This window comes from Schistocerca nitens, chromosome 3 (genome assembly GCF_023898315.1).
Source record: "Schistocerca nitens isolate TAMUIC-IGC-003100 chromosome 3, iqSchNite1.1, whole genome shotgun sequence".
NCBI classification, from domain to species: Eukaryota; Metazoa; Arthropoda; class Insecta; order Orthoptera; family Acrididae; genus Schistocerca; species Schistocerca nitens.
The window spans coordinates 920,154,507-920,179,685 of record NC_064616.1 but is presented as its reverse complement, the minus strand read 5'-3'; the positions used below and the strand labels follow the sequence as shown (position 1 = coordinate 920,179,685).

The 25,179-nt window shown below is 44.9% G+C and overlaps 1 protein-coding gene across 1 annotated transcript in view; it reads right to left on the bottom strand.

Annotated features, from left to right (window-relative positions):
- LOC126249485 (cocaine esterase) overlaps positions 1 to 16,172 on the bottom strand; it is a 128,640-nt gene extending 112,468 nt beyond the window's left edge. The window contains exon 1 of the mRNA XM_049951138.1: positions 15,785 to 16,172. Coding sequence (XP_049807095.1) covers positions 15,785 to 16,172 — 388 coding nt within the window. The remainder of the gene's footprint in view (positions 1 to 15,784) is intronic.
- Between the last annotated feature and the right edge of the window lie 9,007 nt (positions 16,173 to 25,179).

Genomic DNA, 25,179 nt, shown 5'->3' with positions numbered 1-25,179 from the left:
TAATGTTCATGTCTGGAAAGATTGGTGGCCAGCGGAAGCCCTCAAACTCAGAAGAGTGTTCCTGGAGCCACTCTGTAGCAATTCTGGGCGTGTGGGGTGTCACATTGTCCTGCTGGAATTGTTCAAGTCCTTCGGAGTGCACAATGAACATGATTGGACGTAGGTTATCAGACAGGATGTTTAGGTATGTGTCACCTGTCAGAGTCGTATCTAGACTATCAGGGGTCCCATATCACTCCAACTGCACACGCTCCATACCATTGCAGGGCCACCACCAGCTTGAAAAGTCTCCTGCTGACATGCAGGGTACATGGATTCATGAGGTTGTCTCCACACGCGTACACGTCCACCATCTCGATACAATTTGAAACGAGAGTCGTCCGACCAAGCAACATGTTTCCAGTCATCAGCAGTCCAATGTCAGTGTTTACGGGCCCAGCGAGGCGTAAAGGTTAGTTAGGTTTAAGTACTTCTAAGTCTGATGACCTCAGATGTTAACTGCCAAAGTGTTTGGAGCCATTTGAACCATTTTTTTTTTTTTTTGGTTATCGGTCCATAGACTTACACATTACTTAAACTAGCTTATGCCAAGAACAACACACACACCCATGCCCGAGGGAGGACTCGAACCTCCGGCGAGAGCGGCCGCAGAATCCGTGACATGGCGCCTAAAACTGCGCGGCCACTCCTCGCGGCAATAGAGAATTTACTTATAAGTGGTTATACGTTGTAGAGTAAATGTGGAAAAGAGGAGAGTTAAGATGTATATAAAGCCAGATTACAACTATAGATAAATTTATTGGAAAAAGTGAATTTTGCAGAGATCGGGACTTGAGAGCATCTACTTGTTTAGATTTTGTTTATCTGTTTGCATGTTCAATGGATCACAATTGTGACCTCCCCCTATGATGTGGAACGAGTTAGTTTTACAATTACACAATGTTCAAAATAATTAAGTGAACACGTGAATCAACGTCTGGCATCTCAAATTTATTTTGGTATAGGCGGTTCCTGTGGTCTCGCTTTCAGTGTATGCAACACGTCGTGTTGCTGCAGAAGCCAATGTCTCTCCGCCGGCCACGATGGTCTCGCGGTTCTAGGCGCGCAGTCCGGAACCGTGCGACTGCTACGGTCGCAGGTTCGAATCCTGCCTCGGGCATGGCTGTGTGTGATGTCCTTAGGTTAGTTAGGTTTAAGTAGTTCTAAGTTCTAGGGGACTGATGACCACAGCAGTTGAGTCCCATAGTGCTCAGAGCCATTTGAACCAATGTCTCTCCATCTGTCATCCATAGTTTGTGGATACCCTACAGGGGGACAGCTCAGTACACAAGGCGAGTTGGACAAAGTGTCGATGTGTTACAACCCAACGTGAAGACCGATATACGGCCATTTCTGCATTGCGGCTTAGCACGGATACCGCTAGGGCACTGCAAGATGATCTCAGAAGGACCACTGGAGCCGCTGTGTTCGATTAAACTGTAATGAACAGTTATGAAGAAGGACTATACGACTCAGACGTTCTGTTTGAGCACCCAGCTTGACACGACAACATCTTGCAGCTCGCCTTCAATTCTGCCGCTCTCATGTCAACTGGCAACTTCATCACTGTCACAGATGAGTGCAGATATTCTCTGACGCAAGGTGAGGGTCGTGGTGAGGTGTAGCTTCCAAATTTTGTCAAGGAAGTCGAAGGATTTCCAAGGTTCTGTGATGTTGTACGGAGGCTTCAGAGTTGAGAGCCACACAGATCTTGTTGGGGTCAATGGTCGCCTTACTGCCAGGCAGTACATCAAACAGATCCTGTTGGACTGTGTGGTGGATGCCGCATACGGTGGTGGCACTGAACTCCCCCTAATGCCAGGACCTGTGTGGAGGGCGTCAGCAGGGAAGCTTGGACACTGAAGGGATGGAATGGCCGTCGGTGAGTCCCGACTTAATCCCATCGTGCATACGTGCGACACGCTTGACAGATGTGTTCCTGGTCACCCTGTTCTACCACAGACTCTCCAAGAACTCTCACTGAAGAATGGGAACGGATACCAAACGGTTACCTCCGTAGACTTATACGGAGCATGCCACGTAGGTATCAGGCAGTGATAAACGCTCGCGGAGGGTATACATGTTATTGCAGATCTAGGCGTGGTTCAACTACAGACAACACGAGCCGTCTCCCTCCTTATTGGCGGAATGACTGGAACTGTTCGGTTGTCGGACCTCCGCCGTCCAATAGGTGCTGCTCATGCGTGTTTGTTTATATCTTTGGGCGGGTTTAGTGACATCTCTGAACTGTCAAGGGGACTTTGTCTCTGGTACAATATCCTCAGTCAGCGTCTATCCTCAGGAGTTCTGGGAACCTGGGTGATGCAAAACTTGGTGTGTGTATATAATGAATTTACGAGTGCAGCTGTAGGTACAGGGTTACGACGTACGGAAGTTCGGGCCTGGCCACGGAGCGTGCCCGAATAGCCTAATGGAAAGACGATCTCTTGCAATAAGCGGAAAATCAGGGTTCGAGTCCCCGTCCGTTACAAATTTTGCTGTCTATATTCCACTATTCCATTATATATGGATGTCCATATTCGCACCTGCCCCATTGTGGCCAAGTAACAATGTGTGTGACATACGTTTTCTAACGCCACTTAAAAAAAAGTTATGTAGATGGCGCGTTTCCTCACTAATTTCCTCCTCTATGCGTTATTAAGTTCAAAACGCGTTTGTTAACTTTTTTACATGTTTACATATTTTTAATTGTAAATGTTTATAGTGAGCAGCGTTTTCTTCATTTTAGTTGTACTGTACAAACTTCCTTCAGTATCCAGAATGAATTGTTCACTCTGCTGAATAAACTTTGCACTTATCACAGTTTTAATCTGCCAGGAAGTTACATATCAGAGCACACGCCGCAGAAGAGTGAAAAATACACTCTGGAAACATTCGACAAGCTGTGGCTAAGCCATGTCTACGTATCATGTCCAACATGTTTCGCAGGAGAACTGCTGTGAAGTTTGGAAGGTACGAGATGAGGTACTGCCGGAAGTACAACTGTGAGGAGGGGTCGTGAGTCGAGCGTGGGTAATTCAGTTGGTAGAGCACTTTCCCGTGAGAGGCAAAGCTTCTGAGTTCGAGTCTCTGTCCGGAACGCAGTGTTAGTCTGCCAGCAACTTTCTTCAGCATGTTTGTACTCAACACTAGGCAGGGGGCGTGCAGCTTAACCATACATGGTTATAGTTAAAACAAACATATTAATTTGCTGCTATGCAATTTTTAAGCACGATTGTTGCTGGTTATGTTACAATGCCCTTACTTAAGTGTTAACACATTACACTTCAATGGATGGTAAGTGGACGCTGCATTCCAATTACAACATGGCATTACTTGCTCTCACTGACAATACTATATAGCAAATCCCAGTTTACCTTTGTTCATGGATTTGTGTATATTGTAAGTTGGAGCGTATTTATACCAATACTTCAAAAATTATTTAAATAGGCTTATTTCATACAGTTTATGCTAACATTTATTTCCTTGTACCTTTTAGGAATTCATGTGCTTCTTCAAATATTTATACTTTTATGGAGCGTACGCAATTGAAGCAGTATTAATTATCACATAATGCCGTCTCTGTGCCTAGGCTTGTAATAGTACATGCATGTCTGAGAAACAGACATGTATGTATAAAATAAATCGACAGCTGTATAAAATAAATCGAAATTAATTCGCTGTATCCCAAAGAAAGCAGGTGTTGACAGATGTGAAAATTACCGAACTATCAGTTTAATAAGTCACAGCTGCAAAATACTAACGCGAATTCTTTACAGACGAATGGAAAAACTGGTAGAAGCGGACCTCGGGGAAGATCAGTTTGGATTCCGTAGAAATGTTGGAACACGTGAGGCAATACTAACCTTACGACTTATCTTAGAAGAAAGATTAAGAAAAGGCAAACCTACGTTTCTAGCATTTGTAGACTTAGAGAAAGCTTTTGACAACGTTAACTGGAATACTCTTTCAAATTCTGAAGGTGGCAGGGGTAAAATACAAGGAGCGAAAGGCTATTTACAATTTGTACAGAAACCAGATGGCAGTTATAAGAGTCGAGGGGCATGAAAGGGAAGCAGTGGTTGGGAAAGGAGTGAGACAGGGTTGTAGCCTCTCCCCGATGTTATTCAATCTGTATATTGAGCAAGCAGTAAAGGAAAAAAAATAAAAATTCGGAATAGGTATTAAAATTCATGGAGAAGAAGTAAAAACTTTGAGGTTCGCCGATGACATTGTAATTCTGTCAGAGACAGCAAAGGACTTGGAAGAGCAGTTGAACGGAATGGACAGTGTCTTGAAAGGAGGATATAAGATGAACATCAACAAAAGCAAAACGAGGATAATGGAATGTAGTCAAATTAAATCGGGTGATGCTGAGGGGATTAGATTAGGAAATGAGACACTTAAAGTAGTAAAGGAGTTTTGCTATTTAGGGAGTAAAATAACTGATGATGGTCGAAGTAGAGAGGATATAAAATGTAGACTGGCAATGGCAAGGAAATCGTTTCTGAAGAAGAGAAATTAGTTAACATCGAGTATAGATTTAAGTGTCAGGAAGTCGTTTCTGAAAGTATTTGTATGGAGTGTAGCCATGTATGGAAGTGAAACATGGACGATAACCAGTTTGGACAAGAAGAGAATAGAAGCTTTCGAAATGTGGTGCTACAGAAGAATGCTGAAGATAAGGTGGGTAGATCACGTAACTAATGAGGAGGTATTGAATAGGATTGGGGAGAAGAGAAGTTTGTGGCACAACTTGACTAGAAGAAGGGATCGGTTGGTAGGACATGTTTTGAGGCATCAAGGGATCACAAATTTAGCATTGGAGGGCAGCGTGGAGGGTAAAAATCGTAGAGGGAGACCAAGAGATCAATACACTAAGCAGATTCAGAAGGATGTAGGTTGCAGTAGGTACTGGGAGATGAAGAAGCTTGCACAGGATAGAGTAGCATGGAGAGCTGCATCAAACCAGTCTCAGGACTGAAGACCACAACAACAACATGCTGGTTCCATGAAATCAGCTGTATAAATTGATTAATTCTATTGAGTACAATATAAGGATGTAGACAGTGTGATGTATAGAAGTTGGGGGCGATCCAGGGAGTGTACATGGATAACTGAAATGCTTAAGGCAACCGCTCGTCTTTTCTTTCAGTCGTGCATCTAAGCTTTAATAAAATATTGGCAGATATGCACTCGAAGTATGCTGATCTCACTCAGAGAGACTGGGATACTCTACTGCCCGTCGTGACTTTTCCATACAGCTACAGTCTTAAAACTAGCATAGGCTACCGTAGACTATCGTAAGTCAGCACAGAATATGGTAGTTTTGGTGGTAGCTTTAATCAGTTAAGATCGTAACTGCGTTACGTGTATAGTAGGTGCGTTGCATACCTATTGGGCTTTACCTCATTTCGATTGCCTTGTTTGCACATGAAATCAGTCTGTTACTAGGTTCTCCTACAAACTGGCAGTGACCGTTTAGAAACTCAGTCAGGATATATAAAAGGCCACATAACTTATAGAACATTTTTCTTGTACCCGTACCAAGTTATCCTCCTGTCTGTTACTTAAAAATAAAATTTTCATTGTTTATTTCTGGTTTAATTCGGAAATTGATCGTTAGTAACGTGAAACATAGATGTTGTAGTAAAAATGAAAAAATACAGATATATCATATTAGTAGCAGAAAACGCAATTTCCTCAAAAAAATTGTAAAATAGAAATAACTGCAAAACAGAAATATATCGAACTTCCTTTCAATACTTCTCCGAGCTTATATAAAACATGTTTCTGTTATTCATAAACAGCTTACGCACTTACCAATAATAACAGGAAACTCTTGCCTTTGATCGTGAAGAAGAACATTCCACTGAGTACAAAATAACAAGAAAACTGTAGAGAATCTTTTATGTTTGGGCATGTAAACTGCACTTGTGTAATATCTCTTTATATTCTACTAATTATCCCTGCACAATTCTATTAGTAAATTACGTTTCCTACTTGACCATCTATATACTCGCAGAATCGATGCGCAATGTAGTACAGTACTATTACTATTCCATGAGCGCATAATTACTCTTTGTAATATTCTCTCTGGTGTGTTGAGAGGGCTTCTAGGATCTTCTCCATGCCGAATAGCCGCATTGAATATTTGTAATTTTGCTATTGAGATTACCGGAAGAAAGAGATTGAAAATATATTGTATGCTACTCAAGAAAATATATAATGAGCATTTACATCAAAGGTGTGTAAGGAATTTCATTATACATGTATTCTCTAACTGGAAATTTGCACGGAGATGTCGTTTCGTTGGTAATCAGAAGGGAACTTCCGATGAATTGGAAACGAATCTTCAATTATTAGATCCAAGAGCTCCATTATTTCATCGGATGATTAAACTATATCAAAGCAAACTTTCCGCTTGATCTGAGGTTTCCCGACTGACTGCGCAACGCAAGAAAACTAAGACATTTTATTTACACAGGATTGCAGATCGCTTCGAATCATCGAGACTGCGGACAAGGAGAGTCATCGTCCGATTCTGATTAAACAAGTAAAGCTTAATTATAACTTTCTTGAGCGACTGTGATGACTGTGATATGGCTGCTTATGAATGAGATCATTAATAAAATACTAACAATTAACTTCCCTCCTCACCAGCAACCAGTATAAACACAGCCGGCCGGAGTGGACGAGCGGTTCTAGACGCTACAGTCTGGAACCGCGCTACCGCTATGACCGCAGGTTCAATCCTGCCTCGGGCATGGATGTGTATGATGTCCTTAGGTTAGTTCTATGATCTAGGGGACTGATGACCACAGCAGTTAAGTCCCATAGTGCTCAGAGCCATTTGAACCAGTATAAACACAATATTAATTAAAATTATACTTGCATCAAAAATAATTTCTTTCATCACATAAAAAGTCACGCTATCAACTAATTTTTATTACTTATAATATGCAATTTATATTTTTTAAGAATGTGAACTACTCCGTGGACTAACATTGAATCATATGCGGTTCAAATTATGTGCAAAACAAACAAACAAACAAAAAACAAAGATAATTCGTAGGCTACCAGTTTCTCACACACTCTTCTGTGTTTCTTTTCCTACCAATGCTATCAATACCACCGGTAATCCTACCCTTTACTACGTCATTTATATACTGTACCAAAACTGCCGAACTGTAGTTTAGCAGAGTGCAACTCTACATACATCACAACGAAGTCGCGAGGCCGAAATGTCAATGGATAAAATGTTTCCGTTTCAACTGGACGATACTCAGGATGAGCATGTGAAACACCTCATCACCAAGACCGAAGAAGCAAGACAACTGGTTCGCATACAGGCTCTGAACGCACAGGAGGAAGACCGATAGCGCTATAAGTCCAAGCACTGGCCACTGACATACAATCCGTGAGACTAAAGCGCCTTGGGCCTTATCGTATCCTTCGTCACTTGTAGGTTGTCACATACAAATTCGAGGACTATGAACTATGATAGTTCATCAAGAAGACAAAAGTACGGAGACGTAGTCGTCATCATTTTGATGCCCTTCTAAAGTAATAAGAAGCATATCGACGATGGACGCTTCTCGTTCGAGGAAATCGAACTCTCTTTCGACGATCGCGAAGCTTCGATGGGAGGGGCTATCTTTGATGCTCATCATGGTAAGAGGATGTGGATGACATTCCACTTAACATTCAAGATGCAGAGTTGGTACGTTTTGCAGACGATAATAGTGTTATAATAAGTCCTGTTAGAGAGGAAGCAGCGGAAGAGACTGTTAATGATATGTTTCAAAGACTTATTAAGCGGTTCTCTGAAAATGAGCTATCCCTAGATTTTAAGAAAGCGCACTATATTCAATTCTGTGCAACAAATAGTGTCGTATCAACAATTGATGTACCACATGAACAGGGGTCAGTTTGTAGGATAGAAAGCTCTAAATTTTTAAATGTATATATTGATGAAAACTTGAACTGGAAGAAGCATATTAGTGAGCTTCTCAAACAATTAAGTTCAGCCACTTTTGCTCCTCGTGTAATTGCTAGTCTTGGAAACAAACGAATCAACCTCCTGACACATTTTGCGTATTTCCACTCAGTAGTGTCTTGCATCATTTCTGGAAGCTTCTTGATATTTATTATATTTGCAATGTTTGTATATTCTAGAATATTCAACATCTGTATAAATACGAGTGGCAGTAACCTCCCTCCAGGAGTTCTATTGTGGCTGTACGTTGGTGTTCCTAACGAACGTGCTTTCAGTGTTAAGTGTTGTACTTCATTGACGACCCTGCTCTTGGATTTAGACTTGGTTGTGTTTATGACGTGACAATATCAACCCTGACAATAAAAGCTTTTTTTACGTGGTTAACAACAGCTTATAGTTTATTTGAAGTGGCATTACTTCGAGCCCCCACTAATAACGCAGATTTACAAATCCACAACTCTCATAGATATACTTATCTTACAGTCGTTTACTGGCCAGGATTGCAGGTTCACGGCTCCATAAGTTGATCTAATTTTTTTTTACTTTATAAATGACAACCAAAAACTAGAATAATGTTCATTAATTATTGTTCTGTACGTAAACAATAACACGAGATCGTTCCACTGAAATATCTTGCTGCCTCAGTGTTGTTACGTTCACCTTAGGCAAGAAAAATACATTGCCATCTTTGAAAAAAAGATATCTGTGGCTGTCAAAACGTCTGCTAGCTATACTCATTGATATCGTACCAAACTGTCGCCACACCTTCTCGCTTCAGCCGAGGCAGCCGATTTATTCTAGTGACTTAATGACGTCCATCTCATACTGTCAAACAAGTATTCAGTCAGAATTACGACACTACTTATTACTGAAATCAAGTTCTATGTAAGTGTAAGCCATACTAAAAGACAATTGTACAAATAATTCAGTGATGGCCGGCCGAAGTGGCCGCGCGGTTCTGGCGCTGCAGTCTGGAACCGCGAGACCGCTACGGTCGCAGGTTCGAATCCTGCCTCGGGCATGGATGTGTGTGATGTCCTTAGGTTAGTTAGGTTTAACTAGTTCTAAGTTCTAGGGGACTAATGACCTCAGCAGTTGAGTCCCATAGTGCTCAGAGCCATTTGAGCCAATTCAGTGACGCTAAATGACATTGAGAGTCCCTCACAAACTGCCATTTCCGATCTCATGCAAATCAGGTATACAATATACTAAATGAACATGGCTAAAATGCAGTGGAAAGAGCTAAAAACACACACAAATAAAAATCCAACAATATTAATGTGACGCATAAGTGATTATATTTAATCAGACGCTTAAAAAACTGGAACTGGATTTTGTCTAGGCAGTATTATAAAAAGTATTATAAAAGTCGTCGATAGTATATAAAACATTGTCTAATAAGTAAAATTAACTATCAGAATCGAGGTATTCTAACCCCTGTTTCGATTGAAATACAACAATTGTTTAAAAACAAGTTCTAAAGAAGTGTCATAGTTAAGACGCACAGTATTCTCATATCTAGTTCTGCAGTATTAGTTAATGGCAGCTGTCACCCACAAAACGTATTTTGCGACTGCGAATAGTTCTTACTTCCAATACATATGGTAAAGATAGGGTTGGTTCAAATGGCTCTGAGCACTATGGGACTTAACATCAATGGTCATCAGTCCCCTAGAACTTAGAACTACTTAAACCTAACTAACCTAAGGACAGCACACAACACCCAGCCATCACGAGGCAGAGAAAATCCCTGACCCAGCCGGGAATCGAACCCGGGAACCCGGGCGTGGGAAGCGAGAACGCTACCGCACGACCACGAGAAGCGGGCGGTAAAGATAGGGATAATTTATAAAAGAGAACCGAAATGTGGAAAACTTGAACTGTAAGAAGAAAGAGGGCAAAGTAAAAATAAGTAAAAAGATCGGTACGAAAAGGGATGGATAATTTAAAGCAATTTTTTGTGGTGGTAAAAAATGTCTGCTACGAAATATGTGGATGTAGGGACTCCACACTTCACATCCACATGTTCCTGCAGTAGTTTCAATCCTAAAATAATTTTGAACAGACTGTATTTGTGGTTCATATCACTTGTGTGTCAAATTATTTTCACATCATAGCTTTGAGCTCTGGTAGTGACATTTTTTTGTAGTTTCTCTCTTTCTTGTCCAGTTTATCGACACTTTGCACTGTTTAATATAAACTGCCTGACAAAAAAGTGAAGCGCCCAGAAAGGGAGGAGAAAATGAAATAAAACTCCACACTTTCAGAGTATATGTGATGTTATTGTCGTGATTACAGCATCGAGTCAAATTTGCAAAGAACTTAGCAGTATAAGCCTAATAGTCAGTATGAGGCTGCATCCCTTTGGCCTGGCTGAATGCACTGTTTCGGTTGGGAAAGGTGTCATAAAGTCGCTGTATCCTCTCTTGCGGTAAGATGGTCCACAACTGTTGTAACTAGTCGTACACAACCTGGATATTGGCACTGAGTTAGAGTAGACGTCTGAGCTGGTACAATGCATGTTCTATCAAGGAAGTTTCTAGGACTGTTGTAGCCCACGGTAATACTTAAACATTACACAGTCAGTTCATAGGGACACGTACCATGTGCAGACGACAACTGTCCTATTGGGACAGCCCCACGGACAGAAGTCAGTGTAGTTAGCACTGTTACCAAAACGATCTTCAACATTCAAAGAAAAACCATTTCTCGTTTCTTCATGAGACATATAATGGTCTCTGTTTCAAACCATGACAGTGAATAGACACGCGCCCGCGCGCGCGCACACACACACACACACACACACACACACACACACACACACACACACACACACACACACAGTGGATGCATGGTTGGTATGTAATCTTCCATATAATTGCATTCTTAAGTCTTTGTGGGGAAATGTGTGGTGTCATGGCATGGCAGAAGTTTAATCACTCTTCATAGACATATATACAGGGTGTTACAAAAAGGTACGGCCAAACTTTCAGGAAACATTCCTCACACACAAAGAAAGAAAATATGTTATGTGGACATGTGTCCGGAAACGCCTACTTTCCATGTTAGAGCTCATTTTATTACTTCTCTTCAAATCACATTAATCATGGAATGGAAACACACAGCAACAGAACGTACCAGCGTGCCTTCAAACACTTTGTTACAGGAAATGTTCAAAATGTCCTCCGTTAGCGAGGATACATGCATCCACCCTCCGTCGCATGGAATCCCTGACGCGCTGATGCAGCCCTGGAGAATGGCGTATTGTATCACAGCCGTCCACAATACGAGCACGAAGAGTCTCTACATTTGGTACCGGGGTTGCGTAGACAAGAGCTTTCATATGCCCCCATAAATGAAAGTCAAGAGGGTTGAGGTCAGGAGAGCGTGGAGGCCATGGAATTGGTCCGCCTCTACCAATCCATCGGTCACCGAATCTGTTGTTGAGAAGCGTACGAACACTTCGACTGAAATGTGCAGGAGCTCCATCGTGCATGAACCACATGTTGTGTCATACTTGTAAAGGTGCATCTTGTAGCAGCACAGGTAGAGTATCCCGTATGAAATCATGATAACGTGCTCCACTGAGCGTAGGTGGAAGAACATGGGGCCCAATCAAGACATCACCAACAATGCCTGCCCAAACGTTCACAGAAAATCTGTGTTGATGACGTGATTGCACAATTGCGTGAGGATTCTCGTCAGCCCACACATGTTGATTGTGAAAATTTACAATTTGATCACGTTGGAATGAAGCCTCATCCGTAAAGAGAACATTTGCACAGAAATGAGGATTGACACATTGTTGGATGAACCATTCGCAGAAGTGTACCCGTGGAGGCCAATCAGCTGCTGATAGTGCCTGCACACGGTGTACATGGTACGTAAACAACTGGTTCTCCCGTAGCACTCTCCATACAGTGACGTGGTCAACGTTACCTTGTACAGCAGCAACTTCTCTGACGCTGACATTAGGGTTATCGTCAACTGCACGAAGAATTGCCTCGTCCATTGCAGGTGTCCTCGTCGTTCTAGGTCTTCCCCAGTCGCGAGTCTCAGGCTGGAATGTTCCGTGCCCCCTAAGACGCCGATCAATTGCTTCGAACGTCTTCCTGTCGGGACACCTTCGTTCTGGAAATCTGTCTCGATACAAACATACCGCGCCACGGCTATTCCCCGTGCTAATCCATACATCAAATGGGCATCTGCCAACTCCGCATTTGTAAACATTGCACTGACTGCAAAACGACGTTCGTGATGAACACTAACCTGTTGATGCTACGTACTGATGTGCTTGATGCTAGTACTGTAGAACAATGAGTCGCATGTCAACACAAGACCGAAGTCAACATTACCTTCCTTCAATTGGGCCAACTGGCGGTGAATCGAGGAAGTACAGTACATACTGACGAAACTGACACACGCGGAAATTTTCTTTCATGGTTCATCATGTTTGTAGTTCTGTTACAGCTGGATAGCGAGTAGGTAAAAGCAATACAACCATCTCCTGTTGCTATAATGTGAAAAGGTGTTAAATGAAGAATAGAATGGTGTCTTTTACGATGCTGTTACTGTACGTAGCATGTCGTGCCTGCTCGTCATACTTCCACCAGACGGTCGGTATTTGTTTGTGATCACTGTTTCTGGGTTTGATCTGTGATATTATGTACGAAACCGACCATTTACTTCCTAACTTCGTTAGACACTGGACTCGCATTCGGGATGGCGACGGTTCAATCCCGCGTCCGGCCATCCTGATTTAGGTTTTCCGTGATTTCCCTAAATCGCTCCAGGCCAATGCCGGGATGGTTCCTTTCAAGGGGCACGGCCGACTTCCTTCCCCGTCCTTCCCTAATCCGATGTGACCGATGACCTCGCTGTCTGGTCTCCTTCCCCAAACCAACCAACCAACCAACTTCCTAACTTCAGCACAAGTCGGCAACATGGAGATCTGCTGAGAGTGAAACCCGTAGCAGCACAGTAAATGTGTAACAGTACAGCTGAGATGGTGTTCATTAATCTTTAAAATTAGTGTCAATTGTGGTGCACAACATGATCAGTACCGAGCGAGGTGGCGCAGTAGTTAGCACACTGGACTCGCATTCGGGAGGACTACGGTTCAAAAAATGTTCAAATGTGTGTGAAATCTTATGGGACTTAACTGCTAAGGTCATCAGTCCCTAAGCTTACACACTGCTTAACCTAAATTATCCTAAGGACAAACTCACACACACACCCATGCCCCAGGGAGGACTCGAACCTCCTCCCGGACCAGCAGCACAGTCCAACGACGGTTCAATCCCGCGTCAGGCCATCCTGATTTAGGTTTTCCGTGATTTCCCTAAATCGCTCCAGGCAAATGCCAGGATGGTTCATTTGAAAGGACACGGCTGACTTCCTTCCCCATCCTTCCATAATTCGATGAGACCGATGACCTCGCAGTTTCTTCCCCCAAACAACCCAACCTATGGTGTCACCGCCAGACACCACACTTGCTAGGTGGTAGCCTTTAAATTGGCCGCGGTCCGTTAGTATACGTCGGACCCGCGTGTCGCCCTATCAGTGATTGCAGACCGAGCGCCGCCACACGGCAGGTCTAGTCTAGAGAGACTCCCCAGCACTCGCCCCAGTTGTGCAGCCGACTTTGCTAGCGATGGTTCACTAACTACATACGCTCTCATTTGCAGAGACGACAGTTTAGCATAGCCTTCAGCTACGTCATTTGCTACGACCTAGCAAGGCGCCATATTCAGTAATTAGAATGAATTCTGAACAGATAATATTGTGAATCGCGTACCGTCGAGAGCGACGTTTATCATTAATGGATTAAAGTTAAGTATCAAACTAATTACGTCCGCTTTCTGAATTCTAATTCCTTGTCATGTTCCAGACCTCACGTCAGTATAGTCCTTCCCTCCTCACGCCAGCCTGTGTGAGCTAAAACGCGTGCATTTCGGCCTCCACTAGTAACACTGTGTTGGCTCTTCTGCCAACACAACCCAACCCATGATCACTATTATTTAGTACGCATGCGACAGCGTGAGCAACCTAATGTGTTTCGAAACGCATGGTATAAAACCAGAAATTTTCCGAGGCTCTATCATGACTTCTATTGATGAAGTAGCACAGAACCAAGAAGACAGTGGCTGTGAAACAGTGGCAGTCAGAGAGACACAAAGAGAGTTGACTGAATGAGTGAGTGTGAATGGGTATGAGCAACTTGCAGCGATGGACTAGTGGGCGTCAGCGAGTTACAGTTAGGTGAGCTTGCAGCAGTGACAGACGAGCAGCTTGTTAAACAGAGTGCGAGTACGTTCGCGTGCCAAAATTTTTGTGAAAATATTTAAAGGTGCAGGGGAAAGTAGAATGAGGCAGCTGGTATCTTAATTTTCATTCAGTATCTTTTAATAAACAGGAGCATATTCGTCTGTTTATGCTCCGAAAGGAGCGTTTCTCTACCGATTCGCCACGCGGGATTTGCCGAGCGGTCTTAGGCGCTTCAGCCATGGACTGTGCGACTGGTCCCGGTGGAGGTTCGAGTCCTCCCTCGGGCACGGGTGTGTGTGTTTGTTCTTAGGATAATTTAGGTTAAGTAGTGTGTAAGCTTAGGGACTGATGACCTTAGCAGTTAAGTCCCATAAGATATCACACACATCTGAACATTTTTCTACCGATTCTTCTTTACTCTTCTCGCCTGAACTGTGTATCGTCCACGTTTCGCTCCCGTTTAGATCTAGATTTCATACAAATACAGGTACATTTAGAAAAGACCTCCAAAATCTGAAATTATATTGGATGTCGAGAAATTCTCTTTTTCAGAGGCGCTTTTCTCGCTATTGCCGGACTGCATTTTATATCCTCCCTAGTTTGGCCGTCGTCAGTTTTTCCGATGACCAAATTCATCTATTACTTTCAGTATACAATTTTCCATTCCAATCCCACCAGAGTCGCCTGTTACACACGACGGATAATGTTCTCGAGAATGTAGCGCGGAACAGCGCAAGTTTCCAGACACGTATAGAAGGACGGATAATGGAATGCATTCGAATTAAGTCGGGTGATGCTGAGGGAATTAGATTAGGAAATGAGACACTTAAAGTAGTAAAGGAGTTTTATTATTAGGGGAGCAAAATAACTGATGATGGTCGAAGTAGAGAGGATATAAAATGTAGACTTGCAATGGCAAGGAAAGCGTTTCTGAAGAAGAGAAATTTGTTAACATCGAGTATAGATTTAAGTGTCAGGAAGTCGTTTCTAAAAGTATTTGTATGGAGTGTAGCAATGTATAGAAGTGAAACATGGACGATAAATAGTTTGGACAAGAGGAGAATAGAAGCTTTCGAAATGTGGTGCTACAGAAGAATGCTGAAGATTAGATGGGTAGATCACGTAACTAATGAGGAGGTATTGAAGAGAATCGGGGAGAAGAGGAGTTTGTGGCACAACTTGACAAGAAGAAGGCACCGGTTGGTAGAGCATGTTCTGAGGCATCAAGGGATCACAAATTGAGCATTGGAGGGCATCGTGGAGGGTAAAAATCGTGGAGGGAGACCAAGCAAGAGTTGAATACACTAAGCACATTCAGAAGGATGTAGGTTGCAGTAAGTACTGGGAGATGAAGAAGCTTGCACAGAATAGAGTAGCACGGAGAGCTGCATCAAACTAGTCTCAGGACTGAAGACCACAACAACAACAACATAGAAGGACGAGTTCGAGTTGGGACGAAGCCGAGTTCTACGGACTTACCGTCCGGCACGTACACGTTGAGGTAGAGGCAGTCCTCGTCGAAAGTGATTTCGTCGAGCATCTCCGCGAGGTGCAGCTTGAAGACGAGCTCCTGGCGCTCCAGCTCCTCGCGGGACTGCGGGCAGGCGGGCGCGAACGCCGTGGCGTCGCGGTCTCCGTCCCAGGCGGGCAGCGGCCGCGTGCGCGGCGGCGCGAAGCGGAGGGCGCCCGTGGGCGGCTGGGCGAACGGCACGGCCAGGAACTGCGCGACGCGCTGCCCGCGCGCCAGCAGCAGCTCGCGGCCCAGCAGCGCGCCCTGCCCCGCCACCACGACGCGCGGCGCCTCCCGCGAGCGGGCGGCCCTGGCCGGCGGCCACCCCAGCAGCAGCAGCAGCAGCAGAGCGCGCATGCCGCCGACTGCCCGCCGCCGCCGCCGCTGCCGTACCGTGCCACGCCACGCCGCGCGCACGCGCACTTCCTTCCGGACCGCGTTTCGATTGTTCCCCCTCTTCACCGCCGGTAACGTGATCCGTGTTCTCTGCCAATTTCGTTCCGCGCTCCGTACACTCTCAATCGAGTCCTTCGCATTGCTCGTTAGTAACGGGAAATGGGCTAACGTGGATGGATAAAGCCGTCGGCACACGGACCGTGCATCCGAACGTTGAACGTGCCGAGTTTCTGACGTCATAGCGTGGAATAGCACGCTTGGGAGTCTTTCCGAACGTGCAGAACAATATCTGGCGTGTCAGATACTCTGAGCGTGCGTCTGAGCCTTGACCAATGAGATGTTACAACGCCACCTGCGTCACAAGCACGCCGTCTCCCTTCATTACAGAGTTGTAAGGCGCCATATTGTCATTCATTTGGTTGGTTTGGGGAAGGAGACCAGACAGCGAGGTCATCGTTCCCATCGGATTATGGAAGGACGGGGAAGGAAGCCGGCCGTGCCCTTTGAAAGGAACCATCCCGGCATTTGCCTGGAGCGATTTAGGGAAATCACGGAAAATCTAAGTCAGGATGGTCGGACGCGGGATTGAACCGTCGTCCTCCCGAATGCGAGTCCAGTGTCTAACCACTGCGCCACCTCGCTCGGTCTATTGTCATTCATTTCAAGCCCATATGTATATATGCCGTTTCTGAGCACCAGCAAATTGAGAATCACTGGAAAACCCTTTGATAATTGTGTGATTCGTTCCAATAAAATAATGAGAAACATCATATTCGTGGCAAAAGAATTATTGTAAGTTGCGTATTATGACAGTAGGCTATTTGAAGGCAGCGACACACCTGAAGAGCCACACAAAACGCATTGTTCATGGTACAATTTGTTATAACTAAATTTCAGTTAGTATCATATCTACGATTGAAGTTTTCAGCAAGTGGTAAGATACTATAATTAGAAACGGAATGGGAGCTGTTGATTTGGCGTAATAAGTAGCGTCACTCTTCTAGTTCGAGTCATTTTGTTGGGGCGGTGGTTCGCGTCTTGACAGAGCCAATTTTTTTTTCCTAACATTCGCTGTTTTATTAGGTTCTGATACTTTATTGTTAGTTTAATGTAAGTATATACTATAATATTTTATGTTATGTAAATACAAGTTCACCTTTTTTTGAGGGGTGACGTTGTTCGATTGGCTTAATCTAAAGGACAGCTTGTGCTACTTGTATAAACATATTTTGTTCCTTTTTCTTTTACGCTTCGTAATTCACATGTTGCAAAGATTCTACTACTGGGTACGAACAGAGATCAAGTAAGACTGACCTTGGGATTTTACTAAAATGTGGGAATGATGAAATAATGTTTATCTTACGCGGAGAAGTATTCCAAATTAGTAACGGACTGTTTGTAATGGAACTTTTATAAGCCTGTGTCCTTATTGATTGGACATGATACTTTCCTTTTCGTGGACGATGGAGGAAATGTGGGCTTTAATAGAGCTAACGTGGGAATTTCACGCTCGCCCGTTGAGTAAACAGTGTGATTTACGAACTACAAACTGCCGCTGGAGTGCGATGCGATCGCGTATACCACGTTGGGGCCCACGTACCGCATGCACAAGTCGCATCGTTCCTGAGCGTACAGCAGCACGTTGAACTTGGCACGCTCAACGCTAACGTTCGACAGCACGGTCAGTGTGCCGACGGCTTAACAGACGAATGTCGACGCATCTGGGATATCATCGCTATACGGAGAAGACGAGAAGACCGAGAAGTATCATATCGCACTGGAACGTGTGAAAACGATCGTCGCTTTGTTCATTCCGCGTACTGATGAGACACGGACCGTTTCCAAATATATTTAGATGGATATGGTGTCTGTCCGAAAGAACAGACACCATTGATCACCTGCAGCCGTCTAGAATGAAATTAGAATTACACTACTGGCCATTAAAATTGCTACACCACGAAGATGACGTGCTACAGACGCGAAATTTAACCGACAGGAAGAAGATGCTGTGACATGCAAATGATTAGCTTTTCAGAGCATTCAAACAAGGTTGGCGCCAGTGGCGACACCTACAACGTGCTGACATGAGGAAAGTTTCCAACCGATTTCTAATTCACAAACAGCAGTTGACCGGCGTTGCCTGGTCAAACGTTGTTGTGATGCCTCGTGTAAGGAGAAATACGTACCATCAACGTTTCCGACTTTGATAAAGGTCGGATTGTAGCCTATCGTGATTGCGGTTTATCGAATCGCGACATTGCTGCTTGCGTTTGTCGAGATCCAATGACTGTTAGCAGAATATGGAATCGGTGGGTTCAGGAGGGTAATACGGAACGCCGTGCTGGATCCCAACGGCCTCGTATCACTAGCAGTCGAGATGACAGGCATCTTATCCTCATGGCTGTAACGGATAGTGCAGCCACGTCTCGATCCCTGAGTCAACAGATGGGGACGTCATCAAGACAACAACCATCTGCACGAACAGTTCGACGACGTTTGCAGCAGCATGGACTATCAGCTCGGAGACTGTGGCTGCGGTTACTCTTGACGCTGCATCACAGACAGGAGCGCCTGCGATGGTGTACTCAACGACGAACCTGGGTGCACGAATGGGAAAACGTCATTTTTTCGGATGAATCCAGGTTCTGTTTACAGCATCGTGATGGTCGCATCCGTGTTTGGCGACATCGCGGTGGACACACATTGGAAGCGTGTATTCGTCATCGCCATACTGGCGTATCACCTGGCGTGATGGCATGGGTGCCACTGGTTACACGTCTCGGTCACCTCTTGTTCGCATTGACGACACTTTGAACAGTCGACGTTACATCTGAGATGTGTTACGACCTGTGGCTCTACCCTTCATTCGATCCCTGCGAAACCCTACATTTCAGCAGGATAATGCACGACCGCACGTTGCTGGTCCTGTACGGGTCTTTCTCGATACAGAAAATGTTCGACTGCTGCCCTGGCCAGCACATTCTCCAGATCTCTCACCAATTGAAAACGTCTGGTCAATGGTGGCCGAGCAACTGGCTCGTCACAATACGCCAGTCACTACTCTTGATGAACTGTGGTATCGTGTTGATCCAAGCTCTGTTTGACGCAATGCCCAGACGTATCAAGACCGTTATTAAGGCTAGAGGTGGGTGTTCTGGGTACTGATTTCTCAGGATCTATGCACCCAAATTGCGTGAAAATGTAATCACATGTCATTACTAGTATAATATATTTGTCCAATGAATACCCGTTTATCATCTGCATTTCTTCTTGGTGTAGCAATTTTAATGGCCAGTAGCGTATATTAATACTGTCAGCTGCTCATGGGCTTTGATATATATCAACGGGGACAGGGGAAAATGTGTGCCCCGACTGAGACTCGAACCCAAGATCTCCTGCTTAGATTGCAGTCGCTCTATCCATTTTTTTAGTCTCATTTTGTTCGTTTTCGTTCGTTTTATCTGCTGGGTGCGGACGTCGCAAAACACCCGTTTCAGCTCGTCGTTGATCCATTAACTCAATTTTTTTTTTATTACAGAGGGCAGCTAATCCTCTGACCGAACACGCTGAGTTACTGTGCCGGCGATCCATCTGAGCCACCGAGGACACAGAGGATAGTGCGACTGCAAGGACTATCTCTCGCACGCCTCCCGCGAGGCTCACATTCTCACCTTGTATATCCACACACTACGTCCGTAGTGTCCCACCCCATGTCTGAAAGAACAGGCACTATATCCATATAAATATATAGTTCTGGCAATACCGGCCATGACCTTCTTCTTCTGTGCGGATGCACACATATTCCCCGAAATCTTACGGGACTTGGAAACAATGTCTTTCACGAGTAATGAGTGTGTTGGGGTGGGACACTACGGACGTAGTGTGTGGATATAGAAGGTGAGAATGTGAGTCTCGCGGGAGGCGTACGCGATATAGTCCCTGCAGTCGCACTATCCTCTGTGCCCTCGGTGGCTCAGATGGGTAGAGCATCTGCCATGTAAGTAGGAGATCCCGGATTCGAGTCCCGGTTGGGGAACACATTTTCACCTGTCCCCGTTGATATATATCAACGCCCGTGAGCAGTTGACTGTATTAATACACTCCTGGAAATTGAAATAAGAACACCGTGAATTCATTGTCCCAGGAAGGGGAAACTTTATTGACACATTCCTGGGGTCAGATACATCACATGATCGCACTGACAGAACCACAGGCACATAGACACAGGCAACAGAGCATGCACAATGTCGGCACTAGTACAGTGTATACCCACCTTTCGCAGCAATGCAGGCTGCTATTCTCCCATGGAGACGATCGTAGAGATGCTGGATGTAGTCCTGTGGAACGGCTTGCCATGCCATTTCCACCTGGCGCCTCAGTTGGACCAGCGTTCGTGCTGGACGTGCAGACCGCGTGAGACGACGCTTCATCCAGTCCCAAACATGCTCAATGGGGGACAGATCCGGAGATCTTGCTGGCCAGGGTAGTTGACTTACACCTTCTAGAGCACGTTGGGTGGCACGGGATACATGCGGACGTGCATTGTCCTGTTGGAACAGCAAGTTCCCTTGACGGTCTAGGAGTGGTAGAACGATGGGTTCGATGACGGTTTGGATGTACCGTGCACTATTCAGTGTCCCCTCGACCATCACCAGTGGTGTACGGCCAGTGTAGGAGATCGCTCCCCACACCATGATGCCGGGTGTTGGCCCTGTGTGCCTCGGTCGTATGCAGTCCTGATTGTGGCGCTCACCTGCACGGCGCCAAACACGCATATGACCATCATTGGCACCAAGGCAGAAGCGACTCTCATCGCTGAAGACGACACGTCTCCATTCGTCCCTCCATTCACGCCTGTCGCGACACCACTGGAGGCGGGCTGCACGATGTTGGGGCGTGAGCGGAAGACGGCCTAACGGTGTGCGGGACCGTAGCCCAGCTTCATGGAGACGGTTGCTAATGGTCCTCGCCGATACCCCAGGAGCAACAGTGTCCCTAATTTGCTGGGAAGTGGCGGTGCGGTCCCCTACGGCACTGCGTAGGATCCTACGGTCTTGGCGTGCATCCGTGCGTCGCTGCGGTCCGGTCCCAGGTCGACGGGCACGTGCACCTTCCGCCGACCACTGGCGACAACATCGATGTACTGTGGAGACCCCACGCCCCACGTGTTGAGCAATTCGGCGGTACGTCCACCCGGCCTCCCGCATGCCCACTATACGCCCTCGCTCAAAGTCCGTCAACTGCACATACGGTTCACGTCCACGCTGTCGCGGCATGCTACCAGTGTTAAAGACTGCGATGGAGCTCCGTATGCCACGGCAAACTGGCTGACACTGACGGCGGCGGTGCACAAATGCTGCGCAGCTAGCGCCATTCGACGGCCAACACCGCGGTTCCTGGTGTGTCCGCTGTGCCGTGCGTGTGATCATTGCTTGTACAGCCCTCTCGCAGTGTCCGGAGCAAGTATGGTGGGTCTGACACACCGGTGTCAATGTGTTCTTTTTTCCATTTCCAGGAGTGTATAATTCAAATTTCGTTTCCAAATGGTACTTCCACACGCCTTAAGAAATTTCCTAACAGTGCCCGTTTTCTCGTCCTGTTCGCTATTGCGGACTGCAGGGCCATTTCCAGTGGCTGCCGGAAGGGCTCTCTTCGACATGCTGGCGATGATGGGTCGGACTTTCCCTAATCGTATTAAATAGTTGCTAATCTAGGCATGCTAGGCTGGTTTCGGGAGCGAGCAGTTTTTCTACGATGGCCGGTTTTTTCCGACAACTGGTCTTATGTAAAATCACTAAGAGGGTCAAAGGCTTCTATTCAGACACTCGTTGACCAGTATAGTGTGGTGGTAGGAGATAGCGAAAGAAAAGTCGAAGTTTTAAATTTCGTGTTTACGAAAGCGTTCGCGCAGAAGAAACATACAAATATATCGTCGTTTGGCCATTGCACGATGCCACCTCAGACTAGACGACTAGAGACCAGACAGAAGCCTTTGATCTGCTTAGTGGTTTTACGTATGACTAAAATTTTCTAGGTTTCTCGGAAAGATTTTTCGCTGATTAATGTCGGTGAAAGCCGTTGTATGCTTCGAGAACTGATCTTCTTATGGCCGCACGAATTTCTCCTAAGTTTTGGCTGTCGACATTTGCGTATTCTTTTTTGAACTAACAGTGCAACCACATACTTGGCACATACGTCTCCAGAGCGCGATGTATAATCAGTTCAAACTTTGCCCATGACTCATCTACGTCCGTCTTACTGGAATTAAATAATGTTCATTCGTTGTCTATGTCGGATGCAAACAACTGCTCGTCTGCTTTTTCTGGCATAAATCCTTCGTGATGGATTTATTAACTTAAGTAACCATCGTCGCTCCAACGACATCATGAACACCAATCTCTGTCTGTATACTGACTCAGACTATAAGGTCAGGCCTGTTTTAGCTACAGCGTCTAAAATATTTCCATTGCATGTGTGTTGTCTAACTAGTCGTTAAGCACAATTTTCGGAAAACGTTTCCAAAAGTACCTCACAAGACTATGTATGCGTACCACATACAGTGCATCCACAGACATCTCAGTCTATATTCTACATCTACATCTACATTTATACTCCGCAAGCCACCCAACGGTGTGTGGCGGAGGGCACTTTACGTGTTACTGTCATTACTTCCCTTTCCTGTTCCGCTCGCGTATGGTTCGCGGGAAGAACGACTGCCGGAAAGCCTTCGTGCGCGCTCGAATCTCTCTAATTTTACATTCGTGATCTCCTCTGGAGGTATAAGTAGGGGGAAGCAATATATTCGATACCTCATCCAGAAACGCACCCTCTCGAAACCTGGACAGCAAGCTACACCGCGATGCAGAGCGCCTCTCTTGAAGAGTCTGCCACTTGAGTTTGCTAAACATCTCCGTAACGCTATTACGCTTACCAAATAACCCTTTGACGAAACGCGCCGCTCTTCTTTGGATCTTCTCTATCTCCTCTGTCAACCCGACCTGGTACGGATCCCACATTGATGAACAATACTCAAGTTAAAGCCGAACGAGTGTTTTGTAAGCCACCTCCTTTGTTGATGGACTACATTTTCTAAGGGCAATGAATCTCAACCTGGTACCCGCCTTACCAACAATTAATTTCACTTCAAATCATTCAGTACGCATACTCCCAGATATTTTACAGAAGTAACTGCTACCAGTGTTTGTTCCGCTATCATATAATCATACAAAAAGGATCCTTCTTTCTATGTATTCACAATACATTACATTTGTCTATGTTAAGGGCCAGTGGCAACTCCCTGCACCAAGTGCCTATCCGCTGCAGATCTTCCTGCATTTCGCTGCAATTTTTTAATGCTGCAACTACTCTGTATACTACAGCATCATCCGCGAAAAGCCGCATGGAACTTCCGACACTATCTACTAGGTCATTTATATATATTATGAAAAGCAATGGTCCCATAACACTCCCCTTTGGTACGCCAGAGGTTACTTTAACGTCTGTAGACGTCTTTCCATTGGGAACAACATGCTGTGTTCTGTTTGCTAAAAACTCTTCAATCCAGCCACACAGCTGGTCTGATATTCCGTAGGCTCTTACTTTGTTTATCAGGCGACAATGCGGAACTGTATCGAACGCCTTCTGGAAGTCAAGGAAAATGGCATCTACCTGGGAGCCTGTATCAAATATTTTCTGGGTGTCATGAACAAATAAAGCGAGTTGGGTCTCACACGATCACTGTTTCCGGAATCCATGTTGATTCCTACAGAGTAGATTCTGGGTTTCCAGAAATGACATGATACGCGAGCAAAAAACATGTTCTAAAATTCTACAACAGATCGATGTCAGAGATATAGGCCTATAGTTTTGCGCATCTGCTCGACGACCCTTCTTGAAAACTGGGACTACCTGTGCTCTTTTCCAATCATTTGGAACCTTCCGTTGCTCTAGAGACTTGCGGTACACGGCTGTTAGAAGGGGGGCAAGTTCTTTCGCGTACTCTGTATAGAATATTCGGTAGATTATAGTCGCCTCCATCTAATAAGGCATGATCAGGGCATTTATGCCGTATTAAGCTTATACTTCCTTCGAATGATCCTATAACTGTTACGGTGGAATCTGGTGACCGGTAAAAACATCTGATAGTTAAATTGAGTTCATCTGGGCGTGCTACTCATGTCCAGATGACTTCATAATCAGACTTAGTTACAACCTTGACAGACAATATGCCTTTGTCGACAGCAGCGATCACCACCCCTCCTGTCGCACGTAATCTGTCTTTTCGATGTACGCCGCATGCCTCGATAAATACAGTATAAGTAAGACAAATAAAAATTGAACCTGAACATGAACAACAAACCTCAAACTACAGACCCTCAAATAGAATAAATCGCGGCTTATAGTTCCGATTTGTGCAAGGGCAAATGTTTTTATTGTCTCTTACATACAGTACCTAATAAACTGAAAATATAGAGCACGTGTGGTGAAAGGAATAATTGAAGATGACGTCGTCTGCGTCGTTGGTTCTCTCGAAGAACTATATCGCCGTCAATTTACCTAGATTGCTGAAAGTTCTTACGAAAAATAAATGCAAGTGTGACGCCCATGTACAGTGTAGTCCCTGAGCAAAATGCAACACAGTCTACGGAACATGTTTCACATACTTCAAACACGGAGGCAAAATACACGTGGTAGCGTTGGTAAATTAATGAAACGTTGTAAGATAATGAAATCAGGCAATTCAAATACCTATATGAGAAATCCAGTATAATACACAAGCGGATGAGATGTAAAAATTAACCATTGTGATAATGAAAAACAAACATCGAGTCAGAATACGTAGCATCCCTCCGAACATCATATCACGCAAAAAAAGGAAAGAAGAACCTTTACAAATTGTTTAGTAACATACTAGCAAGTGAGAGAAACAACTTGTAACTCAGTTGAATTTACAGATGCGGATTCCAAT